General features: G+C 44.6%; 1 protein-coding gene across 1 annotated transcript; it reads left to right on the top strand.

The window, feature by feature from the left end:
* Positions 1-481: 481 nt before the first annotated feature.
* On the top strand, positions 482-4,577 carry LOC147984744 (large ribosomal subunit protein uL13y-like). The gene is made up of 4 exons (XM_087541242.1): positions 482-564; positions 649-736; positions 4,290-4,404; positions 4,480-4,577. The coding sequence occupies exons 1-4, from the start codon at positions 482-484 to the stop codon at positions 4,575-4,577; spliced, it is 384 nt and encodes a 127-aa protein (XP_087397368.1).
* Positions 4,578-23,781: the final 19,204 nt, after the last annotated feature.

Here is a 23,781-nt window from a genome sequence, read left to right as displayed (position 1 = left end):
TGCTGTTAACTGCTGCAGCATTAGGAGTAGTTTTACTACAGTACTGCTTGAACAGGGTGAATGAAGGGTGAGGAAGTTTTACTGCAGAGTAGGATTACACAGGGAGTAGTTAGGAGTAGTAGACGCTAATGATCATAGTCAGGAGTAGTTTTCCTTTGGTGATCATCCAAAAATATGAGGATCCAAGTGCACATTATGGACCTTTCACTACGCTCAATCCAGTTTCTACAACACTACAATTTAAAAAATGCTAGTCGAGCAATCTTTTAGAAAGCACAATGCTAGTGGGATCTACTCGGTTCATGCTTAGTTTGGTCTGCATGACAGTCCTATACGAAGTGCAATTTTTTACTGCTTTCGTCAAGGTTCAGGGGTCCAGGCATATAGCTCACGGTTCGTACTGTCCCAATGCAGCAGCTTCAGCTTCGCCTGCTAGTCGTCTGCGTCGGATGCCGCGCTTGGGGCGCTGGTGGCCTCGAGGATGACGCCCAGGCTCAAGGCATACGAGGGCGTGTCGCCACCGTATGACAGGACCAAGCGCATGGTCATCCCCGACGCGCTCAAGTACGTCGGCGTTGGACTGCCTTCTAGATCTCGGCGTGCGTCTTGTATGTGTGTTTGATGTTGACGTCGCTTGTGGTTTTGTAGGGTTCTGAGGTTGCAGCCTGGGCACAGGCACTGCCTCCTCGGCCAGCTCTCCAAGGAGGTCGAATGGAACTACGCCGACAGTATCAGGGTGAGCTATTTCATTGTGCTCTTTCTTGCTGTTTCTTCAGTGCTCACTAGTTGCTAGTGTTAGACTGCTACCAGTGGGTTAACATTAGTCTTCAGTGCTCACTAGTTGCTAGTGTAATAATTCTATGAAAGTTCAATCTGATTTGCTACGAATCAGTGTGTGCCGGCCGGCTGCATGCAATGTTGTATGGTCTTCTGACCGCTGAGCTAGGAAGTTGCAGACGTGATCGATAGTAGCTAATTACAATGAATAGAAATCAGTATCCTATTTAAATTAGTGTGGTGCATGCCATTGCAAGTCTGGATCATCTCTGTCACCAGCGCCTACGGCCTGGTTCTGAAGTCTGAACCTCTCTTCTGTACTCCATGTTTACTGAATTTACTGAATGTGCATGTGAATCTCAAAAGTCTCCATAGTGTGTGTGTGTGTGTGTGTGTGTTAGAGTGTAGGAGTGCAAATGGGCACCCTGTAGGGTATTCTGTGACCCTCTTTTGTTCAACTAAATTAACTGAATTTTCAGAAGTCACATAACTGTTGAAAATTTAGTTTATTTGGTTAAACTAAGGAGGTTGAGAGGGTACTCTGAGGGTCAAAAGTTGCATCCCTACTCAAGTGACTATTCTGGTTCTAGTAGATAACTATAAAACAAAACCTACTGCGTGTACTTATCTTGGGGAGTGCCTGTAGAGCTTATTATTCATGCCTATTTATGGTCAAATTAGAAATATATTCCAATGTGTCTTTATGTTTGGCATCCACCATTCACTGGCTCAGTGGCATACCTTTTTAGGGAGTCCCTATATAGGTTATTATTCATGTCAATATTATGATCAAATTTGAGATATACTTACACTGGGTATTTGTGTTTGGATCTGCCATTCTGGTTCTAGATATACTTACATTGCTTCATTCAAATTTGACGCGCAACTGGTATTTTTGAAATGTTTCCTTCTGCTTGATTTGATGCCCGGCTGGTATCTTTGAAATGTTTCCTTCTGCTTTATGAATCATTAGTTCTTCTTCTAATAATGTTTTCTGCTAGTACCTTAACTTTGGAGTTGGCTATTTACTCTTTTCAGTGTACTAACCAATCCTCTTTTCAGGTTTTCAATTTGGAGCTAGCTATTTACGGTCCGTGCATTCAGCAACCTGACCTCCATGGCTCCACACACGGTTGACTGGCCGAGCTCTGAGCTAGCATGACCATGGAGGCGGCTCTCATCAGCGTGGGGACGGGGGTCCTCAAACCTGTCATAGCGAAGCTGACCGTTCTGCTTGGCAACGAGTACAAGCGTCTGCACCCTCCACTCCCCTCATCTGATGTTTCCTTGCCATCCCTGAGTCCATCTCTTACAAGTTGTATGATTACTCCATTTTGCTGTTATACTGGGTAGACGCTCCTCTGATTTATGTTTTGATGATGCTTTGGATTAAGGATGGTTTGATATATCTGCTATCTATATGTACCATGATTTCTATAATTGGATAGATGATCTTTGTTCATAACACATGCTTATTTTAGCTCTTTTAGTTCAGTTTTTACTATTATCACTTGAATGTCTTTGTTATAATAAATCACAGCGGTTATGTATGTACGTGCATATAGTGTTATCTGCAGCTAGTTGTATCTGTGGTGCAATTGTGCAGAGCTACTAGTCGTGCTTGGTACTTTAGTATTTTGCTTTCCTTTGTACTGGGTATATTATTTTCTGCTACTAATCGATGAATGCAATAATTAAAGAGAACCAAACTACTTCTGTTGATTTCTGCTACATCGTTTCTACCTGTTTGTGTGTAAAACCATTCTTAAGCCTGAATGGTACTTTTCTTGTTTTTGTCAATTTTGTTCCTATGAAAAGTTTGCTCTCTTTAGATCATGCTCGTTACCTCCTCCCCTCATGTTTCACAGGAAGATGATAAACCTTTTTAAGATCAAGGGGCAGAAGAAGGAAGAGGCGGCCAACTCAATTGGGGGTTTTGATGAAATGGTAGGGTTAATTAAAGGGTTCTTGGTTAGCACTCCTTTTAAATTTAGTAGATTTTCTCACTGTCTATCATCGTGGCTTAAGTTTGGTTGTTGTTTTGAAATTTACACGGCTTAGGTTTTAATCAATTGGCATGTTCATGTTAGTTGTTATGGAGTAAATATGATAAGAACAGTGGCAATTGAGCACCACCACTACTAGTATAACTCAGCTTTATTTTCTAATCGGTAGGTATCAGTAGATTCAGAATATGTAGTCCTGAAAATTAAAGGGAGCAACAGTAAATGAGTCAAACAAAAATATTCTTCTGCAAATGTTGGTGTGTGTTCGATTTGATTTGGTTTGCTCTGTTGCTGAAGCTCGTCTTTGCTCTAACCATTTTCGCACCAAATGCAGAATGTTCTGTTTCTATTTTGTTCCTAATTTTTCTGTTTATAACCTGTAGATGTCCTTTGTCCATTGGAGTGCTGACCGTTGCAACAAGTCCCATGATGAAGAAGCTAGAATCCACACCCAGCAAAGAGTACCTCATTGGAGCTTGTTATTGTTTGTTCTTTTTGTGTATTAGAAAACTGGATACTATGTACCATCATTTAATGTACCAAGTTTTGTTGTATTGAGAAATATTATGCATTTATAGCCTATATTTGAACTGGAAATTCAGTAAAAATGTTGAGTCCTGAGTGGCAAAAAACCTAGACTGTAAAAGGCTGAGGCAAAAAAAACCAGGACTGTAAAAGGCCGAGGGCCAAAAAACACTGGATTGTAAAAGGCCGTGGCCCAACAAGAAATTGAACATCAAATTTTAGAGAAATAAAAGAGGCTGGACTACTAGGCCAGGCCCATGTAGCTAGCGAAAATTAACAGAAAAATATATATTAAAAAGGCTAAATTGTTGGCCTCAGCCCATGTAAAACATTGAAATGGACCGGGCTGAATCTTATCAACGACCTTTTCAATTGGTCGCAATTTTGCCACGTCGGATCCGACGTGGCCTGGGCAGACAGCCAGTGACCAAAACAAAAGGTCATGGGTTCAACGACCTTCTATTTTGTCATAAACGTCTACGACCTTTTCACAGAGAAGGTCGTTAATTTCAGTTTACGACCGCCAGCTTTTGACCTTCTGTTTTTGGTCACAAAAAGGTCACAAATGAAAAACAGTGACCTTTCAGTGACCAATAGTCAAGGTCACAAGTTGGCATATTTCTTGTAGTGGTTGGCCATGCATCGACCAATTCGGCCCCGGACCCTGCCATAAGGACTAGGGTTGATACGGGCGAAATGTTGGATTGTCATCTTCAAGAGGATTCAGATAATGTATCTGTCACCAATTCCGAAGTGGAGAGCATGATGAATCATCAGCGGCAGAAACAGGCCATGCATGACCCAAGTTTCACCGAAGAGGTGTTCAATGCCCTCAGCTCGGGATGGACTTGCCGGAGCCACTCACCATCTTTCAAATGATATGCGGGTAAGAACTTTCTGTAGATTCAATAATCATGTGCTAGTAGCCCCCGAGACTTGAAGCAGTTGGCCCAACTGATTTAAGGGTCATTATATCATCAGGTACTCACGAAGAAAAATAACATGCTATCCAAGGAGCTTGAAGAACGTTGGATCACGCTAACTGTTGTCACCGCCGAACTAGAAAATTTGAAGAAATCCAAGAAGGCACCGGATGGTAAGCACAATAGTTTCCGGAAAATATGATTCTGCACAAACAATGATTGTTAAATTTGCATTGGTTTGTTTACAGCTACAAGATCAGCTGATCAATTAGAGGAGATGTTGAAGGCTGCTCAGGCGGATAAACAACACGCCGAAGGGCAGAAGCCGCTGGTCAACGTGTATTAACACGGACTTAATGAAAAGAACAAGCTACAGGATGCCAACATCAAGCAAGCCAAAGAGCTAAAGAATGTACGAGCCCAACTGCCAGATGCCCTGAAGGAGGACATAAAGCTGAAAGGCGGCTGATACGTATCCAGTGTATCTACTTTTTCTCCCGCTTTTCCTCTTGTTCTGGACTCTAATTTGCATGATTTGAGTGAAACTAACCCCGGACTGACGCTGTTTTCAGCAGAACTACCATGGTGTTGCTTTTATGCAGAAATAAAAGTTCTCGGAATGGAACGAAACTTTGCAAGGATTTTTTTGTATCAATAATAAGAATTTCTGGAGCCAAGACCCACCAAAGAGGGGCCCCTGGGTGGGCTCAACCCACCAGGGCGCGCCCCCACTCCTGGCGCGCCCAGGTGGGTTGTACCCACCTGGTGGCCCCGCAGACGACCCCCTGATAATATAATATCACATATTTCTAGAAAAATTCAGGGAGAAAGAATGATCATGATCCACAAGACGGAGCCGCTACCAAGCCATGTTCTTCCTCGGGAGGGCAGATCTGGAGTCCATTTGGAGCTCCGGAGAGGGGGATCTTCATTCTTCATCATCACAAAACCTTCTCCATCTCCAGCTCCATGATGCTCCCCACCGGGAGTGAGTAATTCCTTCGTAGACTCGCTGGTCGGTGAGGAGTTGGATGAGATTCATCATGTAATTGAGCTAGTTTTGTTAGGGACCGATCCCTAGTATCCACTATGTTCTTAGGTTGATGTTGTTATGACTTTTCTGTGCTTAATGCTTGTCACTTTGGGCCTGGATGCCATGATTTCAGATCTGAACCATTTATGAATTCATCATTATATCCATGTTTTAGATCTGATCTTGTAAGTTATAGTCACCTACTACGGTTATGATCCGACAACCCCGGAGTGACAACAACTTGGCCCACTCTCGGTGATGATCGTAGTTTGAGGAGTTCATGTATTCACTATGTATTAATGCTTTGTTTCGGTTCTCTATTAAAAGGAGGCCTTAATATCCCTTAGTTTTCAATATGGACCCCACTGCCACGGGAAGGTAGGACAAAAGATGTCATGCAAGTTCTTTTAATAAAGCACGTATGACTATTTACGGAATACATGCCTACATTATATCGGTGCTCCTTGAGCTAGTGCCGTATCGCCCTAGGTTATAACTATCACATGATGAATATCATCCAACAAGTCACCGGTCCAATGCCTACGAATTTATCCTTATTGATCTTGTTTCATTACTATTGCTATCATCACGGTTACACTTGCTACAAATTACTGCTATCACCGTTACTATTACCATTGCTGCTGTCACTATTATCAAAACTATCAAACTGCTTTGCTACTGATCACTTTGCTGCATATAATTAATCTCCATGTGTGGTTGAATTGACAACTCAGCTGCTAATACCTTCAAATATTCTTTGGCTCCCCTTGTGTCAAATCTATAAATTTGGGTTGAATACTCTACACTCGAAAACTGTTGTGATCCCCTATACTTGTGGGTTACCAAGACCTTTTTCCGGCCCTGTTGCCGGGTAGCATAGGTATAATTGTTGAGACACTTGGGATTATTATCATATTATCACTATGAAGAATCTGAAGGATCCAAAGACTAAGATATTTCCCTCAAAGACGAGGGGAGGTAAGGAACTGCCATCCAGTTCTGCTTTGGATTCACCTTCTGTTATGAGTAAACTTGCAACACCACCACATGCTATCAATTCTAATATGCCGCAAGTTATTTATGATGCTACTTCTACTATGAATGATGTTTACGGTGATGCTAGTACCTTGATTGATAATGATGATGTGCCACTTGGTGACTTTCTTGATAAACACATTGCTAGAGTGATACAACACGATGTTGTTGAATCTGATGATGAGCTTGAAACTGAAACTCCTGAAACACCTGGTAGATCTAGCCCTCCTAGATATGAATTGCCTAAGGTACCCGAAGGTAATGTTATGAGTGAAGAAACAACTAGAGATATTCTTGCTTGCAAAGATAGAGATGATCTAGAGAAATTACTATGCAAGTATAAAGAAAAATCTCTGAATGCTAGAATGAAATGTGATCCTAAGTTTGCTACTTCACCTATCTTTATTGATGATAAGGATTATGAATTCTCTGTCGACCCAAAGTTAATTACTTTGGTTGAATCTGATCCTTTCCATGGTTATGAAACTAAAATTGTTGTGGTACATCTTACTAAGTTGAATGATATAGCCACCCTTTTTACTCATGATGAGAAAACTCGCTATTACTTTATCCTCAAATTATTTCCTTTCTCATTAAAGGGTGATGCTAAAGCTTGGCACAATACTCTTGCTCTTGGTTGTGTGCATAGTCCCCAGGATATGATTTATTACTTCTCTAAAAAAATATTTTCCTGCTCATATGAAACAAGCTGCCTTACAGGAAATATTTAACTTTGTGCAAACTAAAGAAGAGAGTCTCCCACAAGCTTGGGGAGGATTTGCCAACTACTTAATGCTTTACTTGATCATCCTCTTAAGAAAACTGAAATACTTGATATCTTCTATAATGGACTAACCAATGCTTCTAGGGACTTCCTAGATAGTTGTGCTGGTTCTGTTTTCAGGGAACAAACTATTGCTCAAGCTGAAGAATTATTTAATAACATATTGAACAATTATGATGACTGGACTATTCTTGAACCACCGCCTAAACCAACTCCGAAGAAGAGGGGTATATTATATCTCAGTCCCGAAGATATGCAAGAGGTAAAGAAATCTATGATGGAAAAAGGTATTAAAGCTGAGGATGTTAAAAATTTACCTCCTATTGAAGAAATGCATGGGCTTAACACACCACCACTACCTAAGTTCGTAGAGGTAAATTCTCTTATGAAGTTCAATGAAAATGACAATCCTCACAATATGAATCCTAGGCAATGCCTTTATGAGTTTGAAAACTACATTAGAAAAAAAGATCACTTCAATGCAAATGTTATGAAACAATTGAAATATAATCCTGATATGATTGCTCTCTTGAGTGACTTGTTATTTAGAATATCAAATGATGTTAAAGGTGTTGGAAAACATGCTTCTATGGTTGAAACTCAACTAGAACAAGTTGCTAAATCACAAAGAGAATTGCTTGATGAAATGAATCATAATATGCATGACTTTGCTGTCAGAGTTGCAACTAGAGGAGGTAAAATGACTCCGGAACCACTCTATCCTGAGGGACACCCAAAAAGAATAGAACAAGATTCACAAAGAAATAACACTAGTGCACCTAGTCCTTCTAAAAAGAAAAAGAAAAATAAAAATGATAGGACTTTGCATACTTCTAGTGAACCTGAAATAGAAAAACCTCCTGATAATGAAAATGAAACTTCTATCTCTGATGGTGAAAATCAATCTGGTAATGAACACTCACATAGTGATAATGAAAAAGATAATGATGATGCTCATGAAGAGGCTCAACCAGATAATGAAAAGGAGCCATATAATGATGTTGAGATAGAACCACCTGTTGATCTTGATAACCCACAACCTAAGAATAAAAGGTATGATAAAAGAGACTTTGTTGCTAGAAAACTTGGTAAAGAAAGAGAACCGTGGGTTCAAAAACCTATGCCTTTTCCACCCAAGTCAACTAAAAAGAAACATGATGAATAATTTGAATGCTTTGCTGAAATGCTGAGGCTAGTCTTTTTGCGTACTCGCTTGACTGATATCCTTAAAATGCCTCCTTATGCAAAGTATATGAAAGACATCATCAGAAATAAGAGAAAAATACCGGAAGCTGAAATCTCCACTATGCTTGCTAATTATACTTTTAAAGATGCAGTACCTAAAAAACATGGAGATCCGGGAATACCAACTATACCTTGCTCTATCAAAAAGAATTATGCGAAAACTGCTTTGTGTGATTTAGGAGCTGGTGTTAGTGTTATGCCTTTCTCTTATATAAAAGACTTGACTTGAATAAACTAACACCTACTAAAATATCTTTGCAAATGGCTGACAAATCAACTTTGATACCTACCGGTATCTGTGAGGATGTGCCCGTTGTTGTTGCTAATGTTACTATTTTGACTGACATTGTTATACTTGAGATGCACGAGGATGACGACATGTCGATTATCATTGGTAGACCCTTCTTGAATACTGCAGGAGCTGTTATTCATTGCAATAAAAGCAAGGTCACTTTTCATATCAATGGTAATAAGCATAAGGTGCACTTTCTGAAGAAACAATTCCAAGTGAGTGGTATTAATGTTATTGAAAAATCTCCGACAATCACTATTGGAAGTTTCCAAATACCTCTACCCACTATCAAAAACAAATATGAAATGCTTATTGTTGGGGAAATGCAAATCCCCATTGAGGTAACTTAGTGATTTACGGAAGTTCTTCGGTTTCATGCCAATCGAAAGTGGTAGTTAATAAGACTTGATCAACCTTATTAATGGATCATTTTTGAACGGTATGAAGTTGATGAATTTAGTAAGCACTACTTTCTGTCCCTACTTTTCATTCTCTGTTTTATTAGTTAAATAAAATAAAAAGGCATGTTTTGTTTGTTTTCTGAATTTCCCGTGCAATAAAAAATGACCCAAAAATAAAAGTTCTTAGAATGCCCTGAAAATTTTATATGATTTTTTAGAATATTTAAGATTTTTTGGTGAAAATAACATTAGAGGGAGGTGCACCAGGTGGGCACAACGCACCTGGGCGCGCCAGCACTCCCAGGCACACCTTGGTGGGTTGTGGTCCCCACGTGGGCCCTCTCACTTGTCTCTTTAGCCCACATCATCTCTTACCTCAAGAAAAAAAATCTACAATGCTCTCTCTCCCGTGTTCTTGAGCTCAAACCCCTGGATTTCTATCTCTTTGCTTGAAGCTCCATTTCCGAAACTGTTTCAGTGGATTGTTGCTTGGTATGTGACTCCACCATTTGTCCAATTAGTTTTAGTTTTAGTGGTTTATACTTTGAATAATTAGCTACTCCTGGTGCTGTTGTAGACGTTCTTGCATGTTGAATTCTTAGTGTTCTAAATAGTTTGAATGCTTGCTATGGCCTCTATGTATCCCTATGAGTAGTTGCTATCAATTGTGTGAAGTTTTGTTGAGAAAATTTTTTGAACTAAAAATTTAGATTTCTGTTCATAGGAAAAATTGTACGCGGACATGAATATCTTCAGGAAGTTTGGCTCTAAGAAGAACTCCAAGGGTGTTATTGGGGAGTCTTTTGACAGTGATCTCCACCCTCGGAGGTTGGCGGAGGGACGACCATGCGAATGGCCGCACACCCCGTTCATGCAAGAGGCTGGAATTCTCGAGGAGTTCATGCAATATATTGCCAATGCCGGCCTCACCGACTTCATCGCAGATGAATGTGACCAGCACCAAATCCTCACAAACTTCTTTGTTCAAATATTTACTTTCCTACCTAGAAATAATCCTCCTGAAGTGAGCTTTGACTTATATGCTGAAAACCATCAGATACCACTTATTGAGTTTTGTGACATATGCATAATCCCATCTAATGGGAGCTTGGCTGAGCCTAGGCCAGCCGAGTTTGAGGAATTTTGTCGCACTTTGACAATTGGGGATGAGAGAGGAGTGTCATCCATCACTGCCGCTAGCTTACATTTTCATGCCATTCGTTACTTTGCACTTTTTATTACCAAATGCTTGCTTGCTAGGGAGAAGGTGGTTGCACTTAGTTCACCGGACCTTGCTATTTTACGTCATGCACTTGAGGGCGACAACACATATAGCTTGGGGGCTATCGTGGCTCGTCGCCTGCACCTTACTAAATCCCAGGGTAAAATACATGGTGAGATTTTCGCTACTCATTTGGCGGATCACTTCGAGGTTGAGATACACCCTCATGATTACCCTCTAACTAAGGTTTACCTAGACCATGCAGCCATGGATCACCATCACTTTCTTGCACATGACCGTCCTGACATTGCCATTCCTTACAACCTGGTTTATAGCATTAGAACTGGTGATCTTATTCCATTGCCTGCGCCTGCTTTGTTTGATTCTGTTGCTAGGGCGGATACCGGATTATGCCTGCAGACATCATTGCCTACTGGAATGCTCACGCTGTTGCATAGGCTGCACAGGCACCTCAGCAGTGGGATCAGTGGATGCCTGCTTCTCAGGATCCCTACTACCGTCTAGGCTACTGATCGATTACCAACTTAGGCCAAAAGCCTAAGCTTGGGGGAGTCCGTGTTCTCACCGACATTATATTCATGTTCACATATCATTCTATCTGTCGGTGTTCACACTTTTTCATTGTATCATCCATGCTTAGATTTATTTTCTTGCTTTCTTCTTGTGTGTTTGAAAAACTTTAGAAAAAACAAAAAAATTAGTTGTAGTAATTTACTTTCTCCGCATTCTTAGTAGTAGTACTAAAAAGAAAATCAAAAGATTTCCTTGTTATTCTTTTGCTTGTTGGGAGCTTTCCCGTGTAAATAGTTTTCTCATTTTTGATTTTTATTTGCTTGTTCAAGAAAACCAAAAACTCCAAAAATATTTCAGTGCGTTTCTCTGAATTTCTTATCCTCTTATTCGAGTTGTACTGAGGAGAAGACCAATATGAAAATGTTGAGTGGCCCTCATTTGAATAAATGTTGAACTAATAAAGAGCCCATCTCGCCTTATCTTCTCATGTTGAATAAAATGTTTGCAGATTCCGGCTTAGTCCATGGCACTCTTGCACTATTATTATTTTCATATCATTCGGTCATGCAAGTGAATGGCAATAATGACGATATTCAATGAGCTGGCCATGGCAAAGAGAAACTGGTATGAAATCGACTTGTTCTGTTTGTGTAAATATGTTTAACCTAGTATCCAGGCTTCAGCCCATTATGATTAAACATGTTTGCAATGACAATTAGAGATTATAGTTTCTCATGCCATGCGTAAGTAGCTAGGAGTGGATAATGATTTATCTTGGATATCAACATAGCGTTAAAGTGATTGTGATGTAGTATGATGATATGGTGTGCTCCTCTGAATGTTCGAGTGGCTTGACTTGGGACATGTTCGTTCATGTAGTTGAATCAAAACCAACATAGCCTCTATAATATTTATGTTCATGGTGTTCATATCCTACTCATGCTAGTGTGAAATGTTACTTATGCATAATGCATGGTTATGATCGTTGTTGCTCTCTAGCTGGCTGCTTCTCAATCTTAATTGCTAGACTTCGCCTGTACTAAGTGGGAACTCTACTTGTACATCAAAAACCTTGAACCCAAAGTTATTCCAGATTAGTCCACCATACCTACCTATATACGGTATTACCCTGCAGTCCCATGTAAATTTGCATGTGCCATCTCTAAAAACTTCTAAGAAATATCCTTTTCGTGTGCATCGATCATTCATAGAACGACAAGAGGTGGTTGATATCTTCCGTGCTAAGCGGGTTATTCTCAGGTTAAGTGTTTAGTCACTCGCCATCGCACGAGAAAATGGGCAGTAATAGGGATGCCCAGTCCCAAACTGCAAACATGAAAAAGAGTTCATCTCTTAAATAATCAAACAAAAACTCCCAATGGAGTCAAAACCTTTACTTTTACCGCTTGGGAACCGCCACTAGCGTGCTTAGTATGGAAGATGTTGATAACTGATGGTCATGAAGTGAATAAGACGGGTGCATGTCTCAAAATAATAATTTATCTCTGTTTTAAAAACTTGAGCTCTAGCACCTCTGCAAATCACTGCTTTCCTCTACGAAGGGACTTTCTATTTACTTTTATGTTGTGTCATCACCTTCTAAAATCAAGCGCCAGAAACTGAGTACACCACAACTGTCATGATTTATGCATTGTGTGTAGCTAATGTTCGGTGCATCATGAATGGATCTTTTCTACCATGAATTACAATGTTTAGTCGCTGCTTGAACTTTGGAGGTGCCCTGCATTTATGTTTTGTAGTCTCAGAAAGGGCTAGCGAGATACCACTATTGTCATATTATATCATGATTGTTTTGACAATGTGCTGCCATTTGAGATATTTTATTATTGATCACTAGCTGATTATGTCATTGATAAGAATCATTATAATCTTTGCGAGTTATTCTTGACATGGTTAGTTATAATGTTTGTTGAAAACATGGGTGTGTTTAAGATTATTTATGCAAACAACAGCAAAAGAGTTCGTAAAAGTTTTTCTTTCTCACTTTCAGTTTATCAACTAAATTGCTTGTGAAGAAGAAAAGGTTTAAGCTTGGGGGAGTTGATACATCTCCAACGTATCTACTTTTTATCACGCTTTTCCTCTTGTTTTGGACTCTAATTTGCATGATTTGAATTAAACTACCCCAGACTGACGCTGTTTTCAGCAGAACTACCATCGTGTTGTTTTTGTGCAGAAATAAAAGTTCTCGGAATGGAACGAAACTTTGCGAGGATTTTTTATATCAATAATAAGAATTTATGGAGCCAAGACCCACCAGAGAGGGGCCCCTGGGTGGGCACAACACAACAGGGCGCCCCCTCTCCTGGCACGCCTAGGTGGGTTGTACCCACCTGGTGGCCCCGCAGGAGAGCCCCCATGATACTATAAAATCACATATTTTCATAAAAAAATAAGGGAGAAAGAATTATGGAGATCCACGAGACGGAGCCGCCGCCAAGCCATGTTCTTCCTCGGGAGGGTAGAACTGGAGTCCGTTTGGGGCTCCGGAGAGGGGGATCTTCATTCCTCATCATCACCAACCCTTCTCCATCGCCAATTCCATGATGCTCCCAACCGGTAGTGAGTAATTCCTTCGTAGGCTCGCTAGTCGGTGAGGAGTTGGATGAGATTCATCATGTAATCGAGTTAGTTTTATTAGGGCCCGATCCCTAGTATCCACTATGTTCTTAGATAGATGTTGCTATGACTTTGCTATGCTTAATTCTTGTCACTTTGGGCCCGGGTGCCATGATTTCAGATCTGAACTGTTTATGAATTCATCATTATGTCCATGTTTTAGATCTAGTCTTGCAACTTATAGTCACCTACTATGGTTATGATCCGACAACCCCAGAGTGACAACAACCGTGCCCACTCTCGGTGATGACCGTAGTTTGAGGAGTTCATGTATTCACTATGTGTTAATGCTTTATCCCGGTTCTCTATTAAAGGGAGGCCTTAATATCCCTTAGTCCCAATATGGACCTCGCTGCCATGGGAGGGTAGGACAAAAGATTTCATGCAAGTTCTTTTAATAAAGCACGTATTACTATTTACGGAATACATGCCTACATTATATCGATGAACTAGAGCTAGTGCAGTATCGCCCTAGGTTATAACTGTCACATGATGAATATCATCCAACAAGTCACCGATCCAATGCCTACGAATTTATCCTTATTGATCTTGCTGCATTACTATTGCTATCATCACTGTTACACTCGCTACAAATTATTTCTATCACTGTTACTGTTACCATTGCTATTATCACTATTATCAAAACTATCAAACTACTTTGCTACTGGTCACTTTGCTGCAGATAATTAATCTCCAGGTGTGGTTGAATTGACAATTGAGGTGCTAATACCTTCAAATATTCTTTGGCACCCCTTGTGTCGAATCTATAAAGTTGGGTTGAATACTCTACCCTCGAAAACCGTTGCGATCCCCTATACTTGTGGGTTATGAGCGGCATATTCAGTATGTCCCTTAACCTAACTTTCATACAGTTCTCTGATGGAAAGGTCTTACGAGATTTGTTCCTATAGATTTGTTAACTGGGCGGCCCGAGGGAGAAGTGTTCGGATTTCAAGTCTACTTGCTGCAAGAGCTGTCCAAAGTGCACGAGCGAGCTCGGAAAGCAATGAGTGTCGGATCACCGGTTCCGGCAAATCCTTGAGGTTCGAACACTGGGGTGCGCACGAAGGTTTTCTCCCTATCGATCCACGCCCTAGCTCTCTAAGATCACGCAAAAGAACTCAATGAACTCACAACACAGAAAGGCACAAGATTTATACTGGTTCGGGCCACCGTTGTGGTGTAATACCCTACTCTAGTGTGATGGTGGTGGATTGCCTCTTGGGCTGATGAAGAATAGTTACAAGGGGAAGAACAACCTCCTGAGTTTGGGGTGTTCTTGTGCTTGCTGAACTTGTGTGGGTGAGATGATCTTGGATCTGCTCAGGTCCTCTCTCCTCCACCCCTCTCTCTGTGGTGGCTAGTTCTACTTATATAGGCCCTGGTCCTCTCCCCAAATATAGAGCGGGAAGGGAGCCAACAACGGCCTATTCCAAAGGGGACAACTAGTACAAGTTATCCTGACAAAATGTGGTCTTCGCCTGCCAAAGGCTCTGGTGATGACGCCGTCTTGGGCTCCATGGTGACCTCCGTCCTGCCGTCCTTCTGGTCTTGGTCTAATTGCACCAATATGGAAACCTTTGCTTGATGCTTCGGTACTCCACACCTACGCTTGCCCCCTTGGGACCAAAGAGGAAACAAGGACACTGCACGCGCTGGCGCCTGCCTGGTCTCGATCGTCATGGCTCACGTCACGAGGACATCGCGAGGTTTTCCCTACCTTGATCTCTCCGCCCCTCGTGAGCCTGCTTGGCGAGGCCTCTCCTGAGGAGGTCTTGCATCATCCGCCTCGCGAGGCTTGGCCCCTCGCGAGGGTCTTGAATGCCTTGTCGATGAAGATGGGCCGTACAAACCTGGCAGCCCAACCACACCGTGGGCCGCAGGCAGGCAAGTCTGGGGAACCCCATTCCCAGGACGTCGATAGTAGCCCCCGGGGCCAGGGCGCGCTCGGGATTGGCTTTGAGGCAAAGCCAATGGGCCAAGCGCAGAGCACCGCCGGCCCCCAAAGCCTATGGCCTCGGTTTACGCGTGGCGGTTGATTGGACGTGGGCGTCTCCGCTTCACCACGCTGCCTTTGAACCCGCCTGGCTATGCGGCCCTCGCAAGCTACACAGTTATTCTCACATTGCCCAAGCCTTGCTTCCACAGTCCTTCTGCTTCCTTGAGGCTCTGCCCCTCCTCTCCAATCTGACATGCACTCCGCCTGCTTCATCGCCATGGCACCGAAACAAGCTGACAAGGGGAAGAAGCCACTGTCTGTGCCAAGTGCGCCTCTAGACGCCGAGCCTGCAGTCGGCCGATCCTTGGTGCTTAACGACGAGGACATGGAGAAGTTGCGTCCCATGCTCACCACCAGCTTCAACAAGTGGGGGAGACGGTGACTTGGCCCGCGTCTCGCGCTCGCATCGCTCAAACGGTCACCGAGGTCCCAATATTCATCCATGCCCTTTGGGTGGGCCGAATTCCCCCTTTCTCTGCCTTCTTCAACGCAGTGCTTGAACACTACCAGATCCATATGCTGCATCTCAACCCCCAATCTGTGACTCTCCTTGCCGTCTTCGCCTTTGTGTGCGAGGCCATGGTGGGCATCGCTCCTTCGGTGGCCCTTCTCCGCCATTTCTTCTCATTGCATCTGACCGATCCCCGGGAAAGCTCGGGGTGCGTGAGCTTCCAGGCCGTGGCCGCGACGGCGGTCACGGGGATCGACTTCGAGCTTCCTCCATCTACGAGCGAGTTTCGGACACGGTGGGTATTTGTCGAAGCTGGTGTGCTCAGCCCCCTGCTCCACGCCCCGTCAGCGCCTGCCGTTCCCCACTCTGGCTGGGGCCATGAGAGGCTCGCAAGCCCCCGTCTCGCTCCTGTTTGGTTCCGGTGAAGGATGCTGAAGGACTTGCGGCATGACCGCGCCGATGGTGGTGAGGGAGTTTATCAGGCGTCGGGTTGCTCTGCCTCAATGCCATTCTTGCCCGATGTGGACCTTGCTCAGCAGTCAGGACCACATGAGGTTTCAGGAGTCCGGGATCCCCCTTAGGGCGCGGCAAACGATGCTCAAGGTCCTGACAGGTGTCCCTATGCCAGAAGACTTGCCTGGGAAGAACTGTCTGGTGTATCGCTACGGGAACAAGGTTGCATTCGTAGGGAGCATGCCTTCCTTTGACGAGTGGGGGCTGCGTCCAGACGGCCTGGTGTGGTCTCGCAAGAATCCTGCCAGCGTGGTTCCCCTCTTCATTGCTGGCGCCGATCTCGTTCCGAATGTGGGTGCAGGGGGACGAGCGCTGCCGGAGGCTGGCGGCATGAGTGCTGATGTGCGGACACTGCCTGAGGCTCCTGAGGCGTCGTCCTCAGGATCCCGTGATTCTGGGTCGCCGGTTGTTGAGGCGAGGCAGTGCGCGGCTCCCGAGGCCGAAACTCCCGAGGCCTTGGGAGGTCATGGTGAGACGGCGCCTGTCGGTGTCAAAACTGGCGGATCTCGGGTAGGGGGTCCCGAACTGTGCGTCTAGGCCGGATGGTAACAGGAGGCAAGGGACACGAAGTTTTACCCAGGTTCGGGCCCTCTTGATGGAGGTAAAACCCTATGTCCTGCTTGATTAATATTGATGATATGGGTAGTACAAGAGTAGATCTACCACGAGATCGGAGAGGCTAAACCCTAGAAGCTAGCCTATGGTATGATTGTTGTTCTATATGTCGTCCTACGGACTAAAACCCTCCGGTTTATATAGACACCGGAGAGGGTTAGGGTTACACAAAGTCGGTTACAATGGTAGGAGATCTACATATCCGTATCGCCAAGCTTGCCTTCCACGCCAAGGAAAGTCCCTTCCGGACACGGGACGAAGTCTTCAATCTTGTATCTTCATAGTCCAGGAGTCCGGCTGAAGGTATAGTCCGGCCATCCGGACACCCCCTAATCCAGAACGCGACTTGTTCTGTTTGTGTAAATATGCTTAACCTAGTATCCAGGCTTCAGGCCATTATGATTAAACATGTTTGCAATGACAATTAGAGATTATAGTTTCTCATGCCATGCGCAAGTAGCTAGGAGTGGATAATGATTTATCTTGGATATCAACATAACGTTAAAGTGATTGTGATGTAGTATGATGATATGGTGTGCTCCTCTGAATGTTCGAGTGGCTTGACTTGGGACATGTTCATTCATGTAGTTGAATCAAAACCAACATAGACTCTATAATATTTATGTTCATGGTGTTCATATCCTACTCATGCTAGTGTCAAATGTTACTTATGCATAACGCATGGTTATGATCATTGTTACTCTCTAGCTGGCCGCTTCTCAATCTTAATTGCTAGCCTTCGCCTGTACTAAGTGGGAACTCTACTTGTACATCAAAAACCTTGAACCCAAAGTTATTCCAGACTAGTCCACCATACCTACCTATATACGGTATTACCCTGCAGTCCCATGTAAATTTGCATGTGCCATCTCTAAAAACTTCTAAGAAATATCCTTTTTGTGTGCATCGATCGTTCATAGAACGACAAGAGGTGGTCGATATCTTCCGTGCTAAGCGGGTTATTCTCATGTCAAGTGTTTAGTCACTCGCCATTGCACGAGAAAATGGGCGGTAATAGGGATGCCCAGTCCCAGCAAATTGCAAACATGAAAAGAGTTCATCTCTTAAATAATCAAACAAAAACTCCCAATGGAGTCAAAACCTTTACTTTTACCGCTTGGGAACCACCACTAGCGTGCTTAGTATGGAAGATGTTGATAACTGATGGTCGTGAAGTGAATAAGATGGGTGCATGTCTCAAAATAATCAATTATCTCTGTTTTAAAAACTTGAGCTCTGGCACCTCTGCAAATCACTGCTTCCCTCTATGAAGGGACTTTCTATTTACTTTTATGCATTGTGTGTAGCTAATGTTGGGTGCATCATGAATGGATCTTTTCTACCCTGAATTACAATGTTTAGTCGCTGCTTGAACTTTGGAGGTGCCCTGCATTTATGTTTTGTAGTCTCAGAAAGGGCTAGCGAGATACCACTATTGTCATATTATATCATGATTGTTTTGACAATGTGCTACCATTTGAGATATTTTATTATTGATCACTAGCTGATTATGTCATTGATATGAATCATTATAATCTTTGAGAGTTATTGTTGACATGGTTAGTTATAATGTTGGTTGAAAACATGGGTGTGTTTAAGATTATTTATGCAAACAATAGCAAAAGAGTTCGTAAAAGTTTTTCTTTCTCACTTTCAGTTTATCAACTGAATTGCTTGTGAACAAGAAAAGGTTTAAGCTTGGGGGAGTTGATACATCTCCAACGTATCTACTTTTTATCACACTTTTCCTCTTGTTTTGGACTCTAATTTGCATGATTTTAATTAAACTACCCCAGACTGACGCTGTTTTCAGCAGAACTACCGTCGTGTTGTTTTTGTGCAGAAATAAAAGTTCTCGGAATGGAACGAAACTTTGCGAGGATTTTTTATATCAATAATAAGAATTTCTGGAGCCAAGACCCACCAGAGAGGGGCCCCTGGGTGGGCACAACACAACAGGGCGCCCCCTCTCCTGGCACGCCTAGGTGGGTTGTACCCACCTGGTGGCCCCGCAGGAGACCCCCCCATGATACTATAAAATCACATATTTCCAGAAAAAAATCAGGGAGAAAGAATTACGGAGATCCACGAGACGGAGCCGCCGCCAAGCCATGTTCTTCCTCGGGAGGGTAGAACTGGAGTCCGGTTGGGGCTCCACAGAGGGGGATCTTCATTCCTCATTATCACCAACCCTTCTCCATCGCCAATTCCATGATGCTCCCAACCGGCAGTGAGTAATTCCTTCGTAGGCTCGCTGGTCGGTGAGGAGTTGGATGAGATTCATCATGTAATCGAGTTAGTTTTATTAGGGCCCGATCCCTAGTATCCACTATGTTCTTAGAATGATATTGCTATGACTTTGCTATGCTTAATTCTTGTCACTTTGGGCCCGGGTGCCATGATTTCAGATCTGAACTGTTTATGAATTCATCATTATATCCATGTTTTAGATCTAGTCTTGCAACTTATAGTCACCTACTACGGTTATGATCCGACAACCCCAGAGTGACAACAACCGGGCCCACTCTCGGTAATGACCGTAGTTTGAGGAGTTCATGTATTCACTATGTGTTAATGCTTTATTCCGGTTCTCTATTAAAAGGAGGCCTTAATATCCCTTAGTCCCAATATGAACCTCGCTGCCATGGGAGGGTAGGACAAAAGATTTCATGCAAGTTCTTTTAATAAAGCACGTTTGACTATTTACGGAATACATGCCTACATTATATCGATGAACTGGAGCTAGTGCAGTATCGCCCTAGGTTATAACTGTCACATGATGAATATCATCCAACAAGTCACCGATCCAATGCCTACGGATTTATCCTTATTGATCTTGCTGCATTACTATTGCTATCATCACTGTTACACTTGCTACAAATTATTGCTATCACCGTTACTGTTACCGTTGCTACTATCCCTATTATCAAAACTATCAAACTACTTTGCTACTGGTCACTTTGTTGCAGATAATTAATCTCCAGGTGTGGTTGAATTGACAATTGAGGTGCTAATACCTTCAAATATTCTTTGGCACCCCTTGTGTGGAATCTATAAAGTTGGGTTGAATACTCTACCCTCGAAAACCGTTGCGATCCCCTATACTTGTGGGTTATGAGCGGCATATTCAGTATGTCCCTTAACCTAACTTTCATATGGTTCTCTGATGGAAAGGTCTTACGATATTTGTTCCTGTAGGTTTGTTAACTGGGCGGCCCGAGGGAGAAGTGTTCGGATTTCAAGGCTACTTGCTGCAAGAGCTATCCAAAGTGCATGAGCGAGCTCGGAAAGCAATGAGTGTCGGATCACCGGTTCCGGGAAAACCTTGAGGTTCGAACACTGGGGTGTGCACGAAGGTTTTCTCCCTATCGATCCACGCCCTAGCTCTCTAAGATCACGCAAAAGAACTCAATGAACTCACAACACAGAAAGACACAAGATTTATACTGGTTCAGGCCACCGTTGTGGTGTAATACCCTACTCTAGTGTGGTGGTGGTGGATTGCCTCTTGGGCTGATGAAGAATAGTTACATGGGGAAGAACAACCTCCTGAGTTTGGGGTGTTCTTGTGCTTGGTGAACTTTTGTGGGTGAGATGATCTTGGATTTGCTCAGGTCCTCTCTCCTCCACCCCTCTCTCTGTGGTGGCTAGTTCTACTTATATAGGCCCTGGTCCTCTCCCCAAATATAGAGCGGGAAGGGAGCCAACAACGGCCTATTCTAAAGGGGACAACTAGTACAAGTTATCATGACAAAATGTGGTCTTCGCCTGCCAAAGGCTTTGGTGATGACGCCGTCTTGGGCTCCACGGTGACCTCCGTCCTGCCGTCCTTATGGTCTTGGTCTAATTGCACCAATATGGAAACCTTTGCTTCATGCCTCGGTACTCTGCACCTGCGCTTGCCCCCTTGGGACCAAAGAGGAAACAAGGACACTGCACGCGCTGGCGCCCGCCTAGTCTCGATCGTCATGGCTCACGTCACGAGGACATCGCGAGGTTTTCCCTACCTTGATCTCTTCGCCCCTCGTGAGCCTGCCTGGCGAGGCCTCTCCTGAGGAGGTCTTGCATCATCCGCCTCGCGAGGCTTGGCCCCTCGCGAGGGTCTTGAATGCCTTGTCGTTGAAGATGGGCCGTACAAACCTGGCAGCCCAACCACACCGTGGGCCGCAGGCAGGCAAGTCTGGGGAACCCCGTTCCCAGGACGCCGACAGTAGCCCCCGGGCCCAGGGCGCGCTCGGGCTTGGCTTTGAGGCAAAGCCAATGGGTCAAGCGCAGTGCACAGCCGCCCCCAAAGCCTACGGCCTCGGTTGACGCGTGGTGGTTGATTGGACGTGGGCGTCTCTGCTTCCCCATGCTGCCTTTGAACCCGCCTGGCTATGCGGCCCTCGCAAGCTACACAGTTATTCTCCCATTGCCCATGCCTTGCTTCCACAGTCCTTCTGCTTCCTTGAGGCTCTGCCCCTCCTCTCCAATCTAACATGCACTCCGCCTGCTTCATCGCCGTGGCACCGAAACAAGCTGACAAGGGGAAGAAGCCACTGTCTCTGCCAAGTGTGCCTCTAGACGCCGAGCCTGCAGTCGGCCGATCCTTGGTGCTTAACGACGAGGACATGGAGAAGTTGCGTCCCATGCTCACCACCAGCTTCAACAAGTGGGGGAGACGGTGACTTGGCCCGCGTCTCGCGCTCGCATCGCTCAAACGGTCACCGAGGTCCCAATATTCATCGATGCCCTTTGGGTGGGCCGAATTCCCCCTTTCTCTGCCTTCTTCAACGCAGTGCTTGAACACTACCAGATCCATATGCTGCATCTCAACCCCCAATCTGTGACTCTCCTTGCCGTCTTCGCCTTTGTGTGCGAGGCCATGGTGGGCATCGCTCCTTCGGTGGCCCTTCTCCGCCATTTCTTCTCATTGCATCTGAATGATCCCCGGCAAAGCTCGGGGTGCGTGAGCTTCCAGGCCGTGGCCGCGACGGCGGTCACGGGGATCGACTTCGAGCTTCCTCCATCTACGAGCGAGTTTCGGACACGGTGGGTATTTGTCGAAGCTGGTGTGCTCAGCCCCCTGCTCCACGCCCCGTCAGCGCCTGCCGTTCCCCACTCTGGCTGGGGCCATGAGAGGCTCGCGAGCCCCCGTCTCGCTCCTGTTTGGTTCCGGCAAAGGATGCTGAAGGACTTGCGGCATGACCGCGCCGATGGTAGTGAGGGAGTTTATCAGGCGTCGGGTTGCTCCGCCTCAATGCCATTCTTGCCCGATGTGGACCTTGCTCAGCAGTCAGGACCACATGAGGTTTCAGGAGTCCGGGATCCCCCTTAGGGCGCGGCAAACGATGCTCAAGGTCCTGACAGGTGTCCCTATGCCAGAAGACTTGCCTGGGAAGAACCGTCTGGTGTATCGCTACGGGAACAAGGTTGCATTCGCAGGGAGCATGCCTTCCTTTGACGAGTGGGGGCTGCGTCCAGACGGCCTGGTGTGGTCTTGCAAGAATCCTGCCAGCGTGGTTCCCCTCTTCGTCGCTGGCGCCGATCTCGCTCCGAATGTGGGTGCAGGGGGACGAGCGCTGCCGGAGGCTGGCGGCATGAGTGCTGATGTGCGGACACTGCCTGAGGCTCCTGAGGCGTCGTCCTCAGGATCCCGTGATTCTGGGTCGCCGGTTGTTGAGGCGAGGCAGTGCGCGGCTCCCAAGGCCGAAACTCCCGAGGCCTTGGGAGGTCACGGTGAGACGGCGCCTGTCGGTGTCAAAACTGGCGGATCTCGGGTAGGGGGTCCCGAACTGTGCGTCTAGGCCGGATGGTAACAGGAGGCAAGGGACACGAAGTTTTACCCAGGTTCGGGCCCTCTTGATGGAGGTAAAACCCTATGTCCTGCTTGATTAATATTGATGATATGGGTAGTACAAGAGTAGATCTACCACGAGATCGGAGAGGCTAAACCCTAGAAGCTAGCCTATGGTATGATTGTTGTTCTATATGTCGTCCTACGGACTAAAACCCTCCGGTTTATATAGACACCGGAGAGGGTTAGGGTTACACAAAGTCGGTTACAATGGTAGGAGATCTACATATCCGTATCGCCAAGCTTGCCTTCCACGCCAAGGAAAGTCCCTTCCGGACACGGGACGAAGTCTTCAATCTTGTATCTTCATAGTCCAGGAGTCCGGCTGAAGGTATAGTCCGGCCATCCGGACACCCCCTAATCCAGAACGCGACTTGTTCTGTTTGTGTAAATATGCTTAACCTAGTATCCAGGCTTCAGGCCATTATGATTAAACATGTTTGCAATGACAATTAGAGATTATAGTTTCTCATGCCATGCGCAAGTAGCTAGGAGTGGATAATGATTTATCTTGGATATCAACATAGCATTAAAGTGATTGTGATGTAGTATGATGATATGGTGTGCTCCTCTGAATGTTCGAGTGGCTTGACTTGGGACATGTTCATTCATGTAGTTGAATCAAAACCAACATAGACTCTATAATATTTATGTTCATGGTGTTCAAATCCTACTCATGCTAGTGTCAAATGTTACTTATGCATAACGCATGGTTATGATCATTGTTACTCTCTAGCTGGCCGCTTCTCAATCTTAATTGCTAGCCTTCGCCTGTACTAAGGGGGAACTCTACTTGTACATCAAAAACCTTGAACCCAAAGTTATTCCAGACTAGTCCACCATACCTACCTATATACGGTATTACCCTGCAGTCCCATGTAAATTTGCATGTGCCATCTCTAAAAACTTCTAAGAAATATCCTTTTTGTGTGCATCGATCGTTCATAGAA

Source organism: Triticum urartu, chromosome 2A, assembly GCF_056163025.1.
Source record: "Triticum urartu cultivar PI428250 chromosome 2A, HENAU_Tu73, whole genome shotgun sequence".
In the NCBI taxonomy this organism is placed as follows: domain Eukaryota; kingdom Viridiplantae; phylum Streptophyta; class Magnoliopsida; order Poales; family Poaceae; genus Triticum; species Triticum urartu.
Note: the sequence above shows the minus strand (reverse complement) of the source record. Positions and strands in the feature narration are given on the sequence as shown.